General features: G+C 39.2%; 1 protein-coding gene across 2 annotated transcripts; it reads right to left on the reverse strand.

The window, feature by feature from the left end:
* Window positions 1-1,553: 1,553 nt before the first annotated feature.
* Window positions 1,554-12,892, reverse strand: LOC119243292 (ovomucoid-like). Of its 2 annotated transcripts, none has more exons than XM_037508997.1 (4): window positions 12,781-12,892; window positions 10,893-10,918; window positions 8,071-8,201; window positions 1,554-1,669 (listed from the first exon to the last, which is right to left on the reverse strand). In XM_037508997.1, the coding sequence occupies exons 1-4, from the start codon at window positions 12,833-12,835 to the stop codon at window positions 1,639-1,641; spliced, it is 243 nt and encodes an 80-aa protein (XP_037364894.1). In that variant the 5' UTR covers window positions 12,836-12,892; the 3' UTR covers window positions 1,554-1,638. The 2 variants fall into 2 exon arrangements, with proteins under 2 accessions (XP_037364894.1, XP_037364893.1); XM_037508996.1 differs by having other exon boundaries at window positions 1,554-1,684.
* Between the last annotated feature and the right edge of the window lie 2,676 nt (window positions 12,893-15,568).

Consider the following 15,568-nt stretch of genomic DNA (forward strand, 5'->3'; position numbering starts at 1 on the left):
AATAATAAAAAAGAACAATTATAACAATATGTAATAATAACAGTTATGTGATTGCATCACCTATCTCGAAATATCACAGTATTTTTGTACCAAAGGTAACTCAAACTGCAGAAAGTAAAATCATGAATGAGGGAGGCTACTGTAGTAGAGGCCTTACCTTAGTTCAGCCACATATCCCACTGGGTTTTCTCAAAACTGTATTACTATATTGATACCGGAATTGTCAGGCCTAGTCTCTCAGCCAGGAACAGATCCCAGGCTGCAGGGGCAACGCTGAGCCCCAGCCACTAGACCCGCACGGGTTGGTGTCTCACGAAGGTGCAGCAGGAAGTTCGCAGACGCTCAGGCAAGCAAACTAGAAGAGGCAAGTTTGTTTAGAGAAAGAAAAAGTTTATTGAGGAGAAAAAGAACAGAAATAAAGTAGTACTCCCAGGCCAGGAAACCAGGCCAGGGAGGGGCAAGGAAGCCAAAGCAGAGTTGTGTCTCAGGGAATATAGACCTTCTTTCCCTAATTATTCTAAAGCTCCACCAGTCAGCTGTCTCACTTACTTTGCTACTGAGTGGGGAATCTTCACATTCCTTATCTAACTGCTTTCTCTTTCCCCATTTGTTACATCTTTATCTTTATGGCCCAATCCTCTGGATGAGCATCCCTGCATTGAAGTTAAACAGCTGCCCTTCTAAGTTGTCCATAAATTAAACCACTCTCCATTTCCCCAATCTCTACCTCCCTTTATCACCTGAAGGAAACCAAGGCCAGCATTAACAATGTTGTCCTTGGTCCTGGGATGTTTGTTTTTCCAGGTGGAATTAGTTACACGCCTCTTGCTGCCCTTATCTCTGAAGGCTTCCTCAATTCTCCAAGTTCTCCTCCTGCAGTGTCCCTAAAATTGCCTAATTCCTAGCTTGCCCTGTGTCTCAATATCAAGGCTTCCAAAATTAGAGACAGCAAGCAGAAACACATTCCAAAGACAGAGAAGGACAAGCAGTCTCCAATTGCAAGGGTCCAGGTCACAGGTCAACTCGCTTTATCATCCTTTTGATGACCTCTTTCAACATCAAGCTAGAAGATGTTTGGTATTTTGTGGTTTTGCCTGTATTTAGGCGTGATTATGAAATGGTATTGTTACATCGTGATTCATCATGGTGGCAGTGTGCCTGTGATCACTGGTGATGTTTTGTGAAATCGTTTTTGTTAAATAGGACATCATCATGGCCAGCTATGAGAGGGAGCCCAACCTTGAGCAATGCCAAAGTCGGCTCCCGGATATTGTTAAATATTCATTTGTTGTATCTTGATTGTATACTGTATTTATGCATTGACCTGTTGTGATTATCACTAAGAAACCAGACTCTACCCAAGTCTTAATACTTCAGCAAGGAACACTTAAAGAATATTTACTGAATATATGAATGAATTGGCGAATGAAGACTGTGACTTGCTTAAAATTAAGAGTCACTTTATTTTTGGTAACGTAGTCCGCCACATCAAATTGATCTTGAATTTTCCAAACATAAAGTTTATTGATTTTTTTTTTTAAACTAAGGTAATATAATGAATTCCACTTTCTGAAGGAATGATGATGCTTAATTCAAATGGCTTCTGTCATGCAGAACAAAGGGGAAATCATGTCACAATCAGCATTTTCCAGGATGTTGAACTGAAAGACTGAATTTCAAATGTCTATGAGAAATTGATAGACATATTTAGAGATCATTTGTATGAAATACGATCCTTCTTCCTCTTAGCAAAAAAAAGGTGCCAAAAAAGGGATTTCAGAGGAGGAGAGGCCTTGGTTTATAAACACCTGACTTATAAATAGCCCACAGCTACTGAAGTTTCCCTGTCCCCTCACTCTCCCATCCATCCTAGAGAGCCCTTTATTTTTAATACATTGAAAAATTATTTAGACCTTTTGGCAAATATGTAAACCATATGTTAAAAAGTAGAGGAAGGGGAAAACAATGACTTCCTGAGAAACCCTGAGAACATCTTTTAACTTTTCTGAAGCAGAAAAGTTACCTTACCTTATAAGATAACATGACTATAGGGATATAATGAAATAGGTTCCTTGAGATTCACTGTGAAAATGTTTTACAAACTGCAAGCAGAAAGGATTCTTACAGTTGGCAGAAAAGAGCACAATGGTTAAGAGCAAATTAAACATAGCAGTATGGAAAACAAGGGAAGATATTTGTCCTCAGCAAAAATGGAAAAACAACAGTGAGCTACTGGCTGTATTTCATGCTAAATTATAGTCAGTGGACTCTTGATATTGCATAGTTCATAGAAAAGAGGTCCATAAAAAGAATGACAGTAACCATATAGGAGCTACTGTGAAATGATAAAGACATTCTTCATCTTCTACAAATACTTCCTTTTTGACATTGAACAAAACAATAAACTTTGTTCATTGTTTTTATATGAACAAAAAGGGAGTAAGCTCATCCTTGCCAACCATGCAGTCTTGGTATGGACCTCTTAGGTGCCGTTTGAGAAAATACTTACAAAGTACTAAGACTTATAATTATATATTTTTAGTAATAGCGTGACAGTAATAGTATCTTTTGGAGGGGGGACTTTCCTTGTATTTGCCGCAGTGTCTACAACTTCCTAGATATCCATTAAACATTCATGGGACAAATAGATAAATATAAGAAATAATTTTGAGAAATCCTTAAAAACTATCCAAGCGTTGGCGTGCAGACCTCTCCTGCCACCCGCTGCTCCCCTCAGCAATGTACTTTGGTCCTTCTGCCTGCTCAGTTCCCCGCTCTGGCTCTGGTGAATTCTCTCACCCTCCCGCACTTCTGACTGTACCCAGTGCTTGTATAAATAATAAATAAATAACTCTTTAAAAAAAAAAAAAACTATCCAAGCGTAAGATTCTAATAATGAGATAAGATGATGGAAAGTTAAGCTTGAGGGCCCTAGAAGTCAAGTTCTTTGGCTTGTTTCTTGGTCTTTTCCTTTACAAGTTGTGCCATCTTGAATAAATCTAATTTTCTCTAAAACCCAGAACAACTCCTGGCATATAATAAACATTAAATTTAAACCAAGTATATTTATAGGTTTTCAAAAGACCCCATCATGTATTCTCTTTACTATTTATATTTCTGTGATCATGTAATACATATGTTCTTCAAAAGCCTATATATATCACTTTTATCCTTATATGTACTCTTTTTAAATATTGTGTCACTATTTTTAGAAAAATTAATATATAATATCTAGTGGGATATGGTTTGTCTTATATGGTTTACACAGAATGAATCTTTAAGCAAAACATTCTGTCAGAGGTTTTTGGTGTGCTCAACAGGACAGTCTTCTCACTCCCCAGGACACAGAAACAGAGACCAGACAGAACCTGAAATGGGGCTTAAAGGAGGGAGGGAGGCACTTTTGCAGTTTTTGTGAAGGTGTGCTTAGCTCCTTGTCTTCTCATGAATATGCCCTCACCCCATATTTGGAATGCTTGGATAATCTGAAAAGAAATTAGTTGCGGGCTAAAAGCAGTAGGTGTGAAAGTTGGGGGGTTAGATAATTCTTATGTATGAACTGTCTCTGAAATGGCTAGCTATGAGAAGCAGAATGGATTTCTCAAATGACCTGTACAAAAAGAAGATCAGCAATGGGATGCAGTAGCAGAGGGAGATGTACTGAGCAGATGTACTTAGCATGGGCAAAGACGTTCAAGTGGCAGTATCACAATGACAAAAGAAGCAGATTTTATTTACGAAAATGACTAGCCATCTGGTAGATGCATGCCCAGATGTGTCTATGCATGCCCACCCTCCAGTCCTACAGGCCCAGTAGAAGCTCTCAAAAGTCCTACCTGCTGTCAACAGCAGTCTGGTTGATGGGAGCTGAGGAATCCCCTGCCCCCACCTCTGCCCACCAGCCACAGTGGCCCAGGAACCAGGCAGATCCATCCATTCCCCATTAAGGGCTCTCAGAAGTCATGCCTGCTTCATCAGTAGTCCAGTGGCCCTATGGCTACAATGAACGCAAAAGCAAACAATGGGGAGAAAGAGAAATGCAAATGGTCAAGCAAACCCTCCTGGGAACAATACACCTCAGAAAGAAAATCAGCCTCCGTAACCCAGTATCACTGACACAGAAGATAAAGAGTTTAAAATCACCATAATACATTAGACAACTAACTTTCATCTCTGAAAACAGACATAAGAGAAAATACATATGCAGTAGACTTCAACACCCCACTCTCACCAATGGACAGATCAATGAGACAAAAAATAAATAAGAACACAATAGCCCTAAGTAAATATCTAAACCACATGGACCTAACAGAGGACACTGCACCCAAAAAAGCCTGAGTAAACATTTTTCTCAAGCGCACACAGAGCATTCTCCAGGATTGACCATGTACAGTGCTACAAGACAAACATTAACAGATACATGAATATCAAATCATACTATCTTCTCTGACCATAGAGGCATCACACTAGAAATCAACTATGAAAAGAAGTAAGGAATTCCCCCCTTACATGGAGACTGAACAATACTATTGAAAGACAGCTGGATTAATAAGGAAAGCAAAAAAAGAAATTAAAAAATACCTTAAGGTGAATGAGAATGAGGACACAACTTTCCAGAATATGGAAACAGAACATGGGACACAGCAAAAGCAATAAGAGGAAAGTATATAACTACATAAGCCCACACCAAGAAACGAGAAAGAACCCAAAGAAACCTCCTAATCTCCCATGTTGAAGACGAGAAAAAGAAAAACAACAAAAACTCTAAAGGCAGTAGAAGAAAGGAAATAATAAAAATTCAAGCAGAAATAAATAAATAAAGATTAGATCATTGAAACCAATGATCCAAAAGATTTTTTGAAAAAATAAAAAAAAGACAAACCTCTAGGCAGGCTCACAATGGGAAAAAAGGAAAAAAATGCAAATAAAGAGTATCATAATGTAAAAGGAGAAATGGCAACAGACACAGCAGATATCCAGAGGATAATAAGAGATTACTATGAATATTTATATACAAACAAGTTTAACTATCTAGGTGAGATAGGACAAATTCTTAGAACTATAAAATCATCCAAAGCTGAATAAAGAAGAAATAGAAAATCTAAACTAAACAATTATAAGCATTAAAACAATAATCAAAACCCTCCCCCAAAGCAGAAGCCAAGACTAGATGGTTTCACAAATAAGTTCTACCAAACATTCAAAGATGAACTGATTCCTATTCTACAAAAACTCCTTTCAAAAATTGAGAAAGAAAGAATACTACCAAACACACTTTTGAGGCCAGCATACACAAATACCAAAACCAAACAAAGACAGCACAAAGAAAGAAAACCACAGGACAATCTCTGTAATGAACACAAATGCAAAAATCCTCAGTAAAATCTTAGCAAACCAAATCTAACAATGCATCAAAAGGATAATACACCATGACCAAGTGGGATTTATTCCAGGGATACAAGGATGGTTCAATATTTGAAAATCAATTAATTCAACACATCAACAAAAAGAAAAATAAAATCCATATGAGCATATCTACAAATGCTGAGAGAGCATTTGATAAAGTTCAGCATTCATTTATGATGAAGGCCCTCAAAATACTTGGGATGAAAGGAACGTGCTTTAACATAATAAAAAACATATATGACAAAGCCACAGCTAACATCATTTCAGATCTGGAATTAGACAAGGGTGCCACTCTTACCACTGCTTTTCAATGTAATTCTGGAAGTTCTAGCTAGAGCAAGTAGGCAAGAGAAAGTCATACAAGGAATCTAAATAGGGAAAGAAGAAATAAAACTATCACTTGCAGATGATATGATAATATAGAGAACCCTAAAAACTACACAGAAAAACTAATTAAAACAATAAACCAGATTAGCAAAAGTAGCATGTTTCAAAATCAACACACAGAAAAAATAGCCTTCCTATACACAAACATCAGTTTGAAGAGGAAGAAATTAAGAAAACCATCCCATTACAATTGTAACCAGAAAAGTTAAATACCTGGGAATAAGCGTAACAAAGGAGGTGAAAGACCTATACAAAGAAAATTACAAAGCTTTGTTAAAAGAAATAGAAGACACAAAGAAATGGAGAGACATTCCCTATTCATGGAAGGGAAGAATTAACATTATCAATATGGCCATCCTACCAAAAACGATTTACAGATTCAATGCAATTCCAATAAAAATATCAATGGCATTCATCAAAAAATTAGAAGAAATATTGCTGAAATTCGTATTGAATCACAAAAATCTTGAACAGGCAAAGCTTTCCTGTCTAAAAGAGGGAAGAATGAAGGTATTACACTCCCACACGTCAAACTATACTATAAAGCCTTGATAATAAAATCAGCATGGACAAAGAACTAGGGCCTGGACAAGAAGTAAATTGATGGTAGGGTGACCAGCTGTTTTGGTTTGTCTGAGATTATTGTGTTTTAGTCCTTAAATCTCAACATACCAGGAAAACAGTCTTAGGAAAACTGGGAGTTGGAAGCAACACAATAAGGACAGTGGTAGCTTTTACTTACTATGGCCTATTACATTTAAGATTATGCTAAGTCCCCTGTACGTGTTATCTTTTTCAGTGATCACAGCCAGTCTCCCACGAGATTAAGTGATCTGTCTCAAGTCATATGATTTAGATGAGAGAGCTGAAATTCCAATCCAAGTCTGTAGGACTAGATTTTACTCTTAACCACATACTCAGTTCTGAGAGTTTGAACCAATGCAAATGATTTTTTAAGTTATTTATAAAATATATTTTGAGTTTAAAAATACAGTTTATTTCCATTACTATGTCAATCCCCCAAGAACCCATTCACCCAGCCATTCATTTGACAAGGACTTACAGTGCTCACTTGGTGCCCAACACTGTTAAATGCTAGGAATAAATCACACACTGCCTTCTGACTTCCTGGAGCTTATGTTTGGTGACAGGTCAATAATAATGAAACAGGCCTCCCCGGTGGCGCAGCGGTTGAGCTCTGGGTTGCGAAGCTGCCCGCGGCCTCTGCGGGGCCGGTTCGATCCCCGGCTGCTCCCCGGCCACCGGAGGAGGGTCCCACATGGCGCGCAGACCTCTCCTGCCGCCCGCTGCTCCCCTCAGCAGTGTACTTCGGTCCTTCTGCCCGCTCTGCTTCCCGCTCTGGCTCTGGTGAATTCTCTCACCCTCCCGCGCTTCTGACTGTACCCAGTGCATGTATAAACCAAACAAACAAACAAATAAATAAATAAAACATGCCTCTATAAAAAAAAAAAAAAAAAAAAAAAAAAATAATAATGAAACAGAAAAATAAAATATCTGCAAGGTACTTTTATAAGAATTAAGAAGAAGATAGTAGCATCTTAACCTGAAAAATGTCTGAGGTAAATCTATTTTACGTAGCATGCATAGTCAGGGCAAGCATCTGGAAGGAGGAGATATATAAGCTGAAACACATAGGGAAGTACAAGCCCTGTGAAAAGCATGGGGAAAATGTTCTTGAAGAAGAGAACCGTCTGCCCAAGGGGCCTGAAGCAGAAAAGAAATATGTGCATTTGAAAATATCTGGAAAGAAGAGTCAGTGTGGTCAAAGCATGGTTAGCAAGTAAAGCAGTAAATATAGATGAGACTTGAGTTTTAGAGACTTCCCAAAATCATTTAACCACAGGGAGATAAGTCAACCCTATGTCTTTGACTTGATTGCTGAGTCATGTTGCTTTAGCCTTACCTTTAAAAGGATGATTTCTTTCTTACAGCTATGATTTTCAAACATTTTAGGAACAGAACCTTTTTTTCCCCCCACATAAAATCTCATATTAAAATCTAACATTTAAGTCAGATAAAGGGAGGCTTCTCTCTTGGCATTGGAGATGGGACTCAAAATCCCTAAGATCCCTGTTACCCCCACCCACCTTGGCTTCACCCAGTAGAACTGAAATTCCAGTGGCGATGTTTTTAGTTTACAGAATTATGTCTTGAGGAATTCACACGTACCTCCAAGTAAGATAGGAGGGTTATCAGGCAGCTTCACATTAGATTCTTACAAGAGGTTTCTGTTTTGGATTTTGTGTTTTCACTTACATTTTAGCGAAGCAGTACACACAGGAATTAGGATATGTAACGTTATTAGAGGCACATATTGGGCTGACTCTGATGGAGCATATGTGTTTCTCATGTACAAACTTCTTTTGATAATAATCACACATAATTTCCTAAAACAAAACCCATAGGTCAAACTTTATCCTACTGTGATCTCTTAAGGGCTTCTGATATAAACGCTTGGGTATTTCATTTTGCACAAAGAGGGGATGATGATAAAATATGTCTTCTTTTAAACCACAAACATCAAAACTTCCTTATCTTAAACTCAATAGACACAGTCTTCCCACTTTGAAAGGTAACTGAGTTGATGCTGCCCAGAGTCCTGGGGTGGGGATAGATATCTGTAATTGTTAGAAGGGCAGAAGACCACTCTAGGAGGCGGCACACAGGTTGATAACCACTGTCTGGGAAGGACCAAAACCACTCAGGGACCTGAGGAATCATTTTGGTTAATTAGAACTGCTCTTGAACTGGGCACCTGGGTGGACACCCTCTGTGTGGTCTCACTTCAGCATTAGCTACAGTTCAGTCATCTGGGGATTAGGAGGCAAGAGAAAGCTACCAGGTCCAGATTTTCACAATATCTCTCCATTTTAGTTTACTTTCTTCAGTACTACCACAATTAGAGTATGCTGGAGTTAGAGGAGGACCTTGGTGACAGCTTAATTTGTCTATAGGCAGAATGGAGAAATTTCTCGTAATGAACAGATTAGGGATGAACTGCTATAATTTCCTACTGCATTGGTTCAGATCACAGTATAGTCATATATTCAGTCTGTCAGGCAAAAGACCTGTCTACCAAACTTCAGTGGCACACATGGCTTACTGCAGTGTTTCTCAATAGTCACTTGCTTCATGAGCTCTCACAAAATCATGTCTTTTTTTTTTTTTTAAAGATTTTTCATTGAATTTGCTGTCTTTTTAAACTTGACTATCATGTTAGACTTTCTTAAGCATGAATATCCATCATTATCTTGGTTTTGAAGTTGTAATTACATTTTTCTAATATATATTAAAAGAAGCTATTATTTTTGCAATAAAAGCTTTTCATTGGCATATTAACTAAAATCATCTAATACTATTAGAAGGTTCTCAAGTAACTTTTCAGGAAATTCTCTTACCGCACAGGCTCTCTCTTTTTATTTCTTTTAATGGGTAAGCCTACTAGAGGGGGCAGGACAATAGGCCAGGGTCCCAGCAGGGTCCCCGCAGGCAGGCTGTTGTGGCAGGAATGAGCACAATCTTCCCCACCCCATTGCTGTGCTGCCAGGCCCTGAACACTACAGCTCCCAGCATTAGGTCAGCCTGGCTTCCCAAATGGGGGTTTCTGGGAAGGAAGAAGGAAGAGGATGAAACTGAGGAAAAGGATAGAAGTCAAGGACACAGATATTTCTCATCTTTCCTCCTTTTCTGGCTTTAATGCTTAGAAAGACTGTGCCAGCTGCCATTGTGACTCTCTGATGGATTCTGCTTGGATGGTACATTGGGGACATTGGTTCTTCTCTCTCAACCCTATGGGCCCTGTGAAAATTCTTGCTATGTTTCCTGCTGAGTAGTGTCTGGATTATTTGTTCTTCTCGGGGACCTGCTTTTGAACCTTGGCTACTTCCTTTTGGGCCCTGCCTATTTGGCAGGTGAGTACTCACAGGAAATGATGGATTTCAGTTTGATGGGGAGTCTCTACTTTGAAATCCTTCTCTCCCCTACTTCTCTCTATCACCTGTGCACCTCTCACCAATTAAAAATCTTTGAGCACACTAGAATTTGCTTTCTTTGTTTTTATGTACACCAGTGGCACAAACCATTGGAAAGGGCAACAGGGGGTTTTCTCTTAACAGGGGTCCCTGAACACCTTTCAGTTTTTTCTGGTGTCCAATCTATATTCCTTGTTCATTAAGACTTTACCAAAGAATTGATCCTTTAGTGGGATATTCTTAAAATATAAAATGACTTGTAAAATTGAATATGAATATGAAAAGAATGTTAATTCATCAGAGGGAATAAATCATACAAAAAGACAAGATTGGAATAGCATGGACTCAAAAATAGTGTAAGTTAACTGGAACCTAGGTGAGTGAAGGGGGATTCCCCTTAAGGGGGAAAGAAGCTGTGTTGAGGAGGCTGTGTAGGACAGGCAAAATGTTTGTCCTGAGCGTTCCAGGAGTCGTTGTATTAAGGAGAGAGATGGCTCATTAGATTTTCATTTCAGAAGCACATTCTTGTAGGTGTGGAAAAGATTCATGCAGGGATTGACAGACTTTACTATTTAGGTAGTAAATATTCTTTGGATTTTAAGCCATATGGTCTCTGTTGAAACTACTCAACTCTATAGTTGCAGCCTGAAAGCAGGCAGAAACATGCTTGTCTGTATTCCAGTAAAATTATATTTTCAAAAACATAGCTTGTCAACATCTGGATCAGACTTAACACAAGGTAGCCATCAAATGGTCATGGCAAGAATATGTCAAGTAGTGAGACAGACTTGAATGTAGGCAAAAATGATGAATTTAGAGGGAGGGAAAATATTGAAAAACAAAGATTAGGAACTTTGTGAGTCGTATATAAAGAGAGGAAAAAGAGGTAAGGGACAGGGATGTGTTCTATTTTACTTCAGCATCTACTTGACAGAGATGTATCAAAAGAACCATATAAGTTGCCATCATGCAACTCCAAATGGCATATTTGAATAATATGCTAATAGCATATTAGTACTTCCATATGGTTTAATGTTTCAAACTAATAGGACTACAATATGCCTTAGAATAGCAAAATCATTCTTACAGAATCAGTAGAGAACTTACCTTAAATACACACTCAACAAAGAAATCTGAAACAAAAAATGTTTCAAAAAATCAAATAAAATAATGTACAGTTGAAATGTGAACAACTAATTAGGCCATTTAATGATCACATATAGATTAATAATCATGAAAATATAGAAAAATATGTGACTCTTTCACACAAGGCTTATCTGGCCATGCCTGATTTGAAAACATTACTTTCCTCTTTTCATGCTGGGGTCATTTAACAATCCTGAGAATTCAACCTTAGCCCATTCCTAGTTTAATGATGACGAGAGATTTAAACCCAAGCTTCATCCTCTGGGATTCAGCATTATCACCCACAGTTGGGTGGCTCAGCAGACATTGTATAGACCTGTTTTAGAAACATATCTAGGTATTGATAGTCATCTGACTATGTGGTTCAGAAATCTTAGATATCTGCCTGTGTTTGTTCATAGCCTGTCTTGCATATCATCTTCTTCTTCTAAATTACTCTTTTTTTTAAGATTTATTTATTTTTATACAAGAGCTAGGGTACAGGCCAGAGGTGCAGGAAGGTGAGAGGATTCACCAGAGACAGAGCGGGGAGCAGAACAGGCAAACTGGCTGAAATACACTGCGGAGGGGAGCAGCGGGCATGACAGGAGAGGTCTGCTACACCATGTGGGAATCTCCCTGGCCGGCCGGGAATTGAACCAGCGCTGCAAAGGCTTCAGACAGCTTCACTGTGCTGTGCTCAACCCATTGCGCCACCGGAGAGGCCCCCAAATTACCCTTAAGGAAGATTCTTCCTTTGTTTGGAACTTTTGTGTCAACACTGTTTACCAACCTCTGAGCGATTCCTCTGACCTTTTTATAGTATGTTCACTTCATGGCATTGACTTTATTCAGCTGCTGGTCCTTGGCCTGTGCCTGCAGATGAGGCTCCCCTCAATGGCCAGCAGATTTTTTTTTTGTGGGACCCTCGTTGGTGGCCAGGAAACGAACTGGCGCTGCAGAGGCAGCGGGCAGCCTCGCAGCCCAGAGCTCAACCGCTGTGCCACCAGGGGAGGCCTAGCAGCAGATATATTTTTACATTGTGGGCTTACCTTGTGGGTATCATTTTGTTGGAGTTAGGTAGGAAGAAATGACCCCTCTTGAGTTTTGATATCATTAGGTTTTTTTCTAATAGTGTGCCATGTCAGTCATAACTCTGGCTAGTTTAGAAGGGGTGTGTGTGTGTGTGTGTGTGTGTGTGTGTGTGTGTGTGTTCATACACACGAAATATCAGGGTGTGCAGGAACATGATAAGAAAGTGTTAAGGAGGAAAGAGAGGGCCTCCCTAGTGGTGCAAGGGGTTAAGTCACAGCACTGTGAAGCTATCTGCAGCCTCTGCAGCACGAGTTCAATCCCCAGGGAGGTGACCCACATGGTGCAGCAGACCTCTCCTGTCTTGCCCACTGCTCCCCTCAGAAATACGTTTCAGTCAATCTGCCTGTTCTGTTCCCCACTCTGTCTCTGGTGAATACTCTCACCCCCGAAACCTCTGACTTGTACCCCAGTTCTTGTATGCATAAATAAATAAATCTTTTTTAAAAAGGAGGAAAGAGGAAATTATCAACTCAAAAGAACAAACTATTTGTCAAATATTGATTATGCATCTCATAGATCATCCCTTAAAATATCTCAAGTCTGAAACTGTCATGGCAGAGTTCTTAGAATATCGTGGGGACAAATAAAAAAGGATTCATCCACTGATAATCATTCTCATTGAGTTGGTAAATTCTTCACCTCTGACAGAAACGTCAGCATTTCAAAAATCCTTACATCTATGAAATAGTTATAGTTGATTGTTACTTCCCTTGGAAGATCAAATTTTTACCCTCTCCCACCTCACCCTCACCAAAGTTCTCTGGCTAATCCTTACATGAGAAATAGTAAGTAGCCAAGATAGCCACAAAGAGAGTTTTCATTTTTTCCATGAGGAACAATGATTCATCTATCAGGGTTTCCTCTGTCAAGAATTTCTTAGCAGATTCTCAAAGACTCAGTTCTCTTTATGGTCCCTTTATGAGACCCTCAGGCCCCATTATGAAGTCACTTTGCAAACGATCCATTTATATATGACACCTAGGGCAAAGGAATCAGATCACGGAAGACCAAGAAGACTTCCCAGGGTAAAACATTTTATTTTTAATGGATGAAGCATAATGTAACATTTATTTGATAATTAAATTAGTATTCAGGTCCATAGAATATACTACTAAACAAATGTGGAAAAAAATGAAGTTAGAATGAGTAGTTCTGAGGAACTTAATCAAAAATTACACGTCTGCCATAACACCTGCTTCCTTCATCCCAATAATTTTCTGATTTAGTAGGTCCAGTAGACTCAGTAGATCACACACACACACACACACACACACACACACACACACACACACACTAAAATTGCATAGTGGATTCATCTGTTTGAGAACTGCTAGATTAGGAAAGCACAGTTTTACACTAACGGGCTAATTTTCTGAGTCCTTTCCTCCTTCTTCCCTAAAGGCCATTGTTCTGTGTTATTGGAGCCATCCCTGTATCCTTTCCTATTCCCATACCCATCTCTACTTCCCTCTAGCAACAGTATGTTATCTCATATTTAACATAAAGCATATTAAATTACCAGGAGTTATACATGGAAATTCAAATCCATTGATGTGTGATTTCTATTACAATACTTGGCTTGCTGGGCAGCTTTCTGGCTGCCCATAAAAAATCAGTAAATAAAAAAAAAATCAGTAAATCAGTAAATAAATAAAAAAATCAGTAAATCTGTGTAGGCTAAGGAAAAATGTCAGGCTTTCCTGCCCTCCCGCCATCAGGATAGATGATGGATCCTTGCGGTCCTGAATGCATGCCTGATGGCGGGCACCTGGAGTAGGGTGTGGGCCTAGGTAGATGGGATTCACCTGGGCTGAGACTGGGCTTTTAAGGGTGGCGTCACGGGGATGCCAGCAAAAGCCAAAAGAGAAGCCGAGAAAGAAGTAGCAGAAGCCAAGAGAAGCAGAGAACACCGGAGAGCCCAGATAGAGTGAAGACTTGCTGGGGGATGGGAGGCCTGCCAGCCTCCCGGCCCCCCAGCACCCTTGCCTGCAGTGTACCGGGTAAACCCCAATAAAAGACCTGCAAAAACCACTGAGGACTCTGACTTCCTTTACCCGGTCTGCTGGATCAGAAAACCTGCTCCGTGTTCTGACCTGACCCTACAATCTGTATTGAAGGTTGTATTATGACCAGATAAAATGGGGCATAGTTCATAATCCTAGAGAGGGAGTAGTGTTCAGTGGCCAGAATTTCTTACTTCTAAATATATGGTCTAGGGGAAATTCAGTTGTAAAATGGAGGGGATCCTACTACAGGAATAACAGTAGTATATACCTCTAGAGTTTCATTCATTAAATTAAGTAATTTAATGAACTGCTGCAGAGTATCTGACATAATAGCTATTTATTTTTATTAGTTCAACCTTAATTTTGGAAACCTCACCTTACTGCAAACTCTGATTTGCCTGTGGGAAATTCAAGTTTTAAAAAAATCATACTCTCAGTGCTTTTAGCAACCAATGCTTTTTCCTTTAACACTGCCCAGCATTTCGGAACCCATTATGGAGGAAGGATTAGTTTATCAGGATGTTTCATGCATAGCAGAGTTCAGTGATGTGCAGTAGTGGTTTCAGGGTGCACTTTCCAGGGTAACTTTCAATATAAGTTGAACACTTTTGTATTAGATAACATCTAGGTAAAAAAATAATAGCAATAATATATAATAAATGACCTCTAAGTGTATGTAGATATCATATTAGGCCATGAGGGCAGAGAATGATTAAGATACAATCTCACTCTTAAAGAGGTGCATACTCTAGTGGTGGAGTTTTTCTAAATAGCACATAATTACATTTTAGTGTGGCAAATAACATAGAAAAATATATATCTGTAACATGAAGGTAGCATCAAAAGCAAAGACAGCAAATATTGGAGTAGAGCAAGCCAATAAATCACCAAAGAGGAGGCTTTAGTGAAGGGATGGATAAGAGGTCTTCAGTCACATTTTCAGGATAAGGTTCAGATCTTTTAAAGTATCTGCACAGTTTCCCAGCCTAGTAATTAGTCATCCTCTGATGGCCTGTGATACATTTTTTAAAGATTTATTTTTATTTATGCATACAAAAACTGGGTGTAGGCCAGAGGTGCAGGGGATGAGAGGATTCACCAGAGCCAGAGTAGGAAGCAAAACAGGTGATCTACTGCAATACACTGCTAAGGGAGCAGCAGGTGAGACAGGAAAGGTCTGCTATGCCATGTAGGTTAGTTCCCTGGCTGGGAATAGAACTCATGCTACAGTGGCTGATGATAGCTTGATAGCTATCCCCTGCACCACCAGGCATGGCCTGTGATATTTAATGTCTGTTCTTTGGTATGTTTTCCTGTGGATTTTTATATTTACTTATTTGCAAGCACCCCTTTACATACTTGCCCCTCAAGCCCAAATGCAAACTCCATAAAGTTTATTTCTTTAAATTCCTGAAGATTGTCCATTGGAGATTTTCTAACAGGGAATATGTCAAAAATGCTGCTGAAGCCAAATAATTTCTTCAAGAAGTATGTTGGCTGGTTGTCACACTGCAGTAGGACCATCATGTTTCCCACTGAAAAGAAAAGTCAGTAAAA

This window comes from Talpa occidentalis, unplaced genomic scaffold, assembly GCF_014898055.3.
Source record: "Talpa occidentalis isolate TD23 unplaced genomic scaffold, MPIMG_talOcc4v2.1 talOcc4.13, whole genome shotgun sequence".
Lineage (NCBI taxonomy): Eukaryota > Metazoa > Chordata > Mammalia > Eulipotyphla > Talpidae > Talpa > Talpa occidentalis.

Coding starts and splice junctions, on each gene's coding strand:
- LOC119243292 (XM_037508996.1), bottom strand. CDS start 12,835: ATGGAAAAAATGAAAACTCTCTTTGTGGCTATCTTGGCTACTTACTAT. Junction 10,919..12,780: donor GGCTACTTACTATTTCTCAT/GTAAGGATTAGC, acceptor TTTTTGTTTCAG/ATTTCTTTGTTGAGTGTGTA. Junction 8,202..10,892: donor TTGTTGAGTGTGTATTTAAG/GTAAGTTCTCTA, acceptor GTTTTGTTTTAG/GAAATTATGTGTGATTATTA.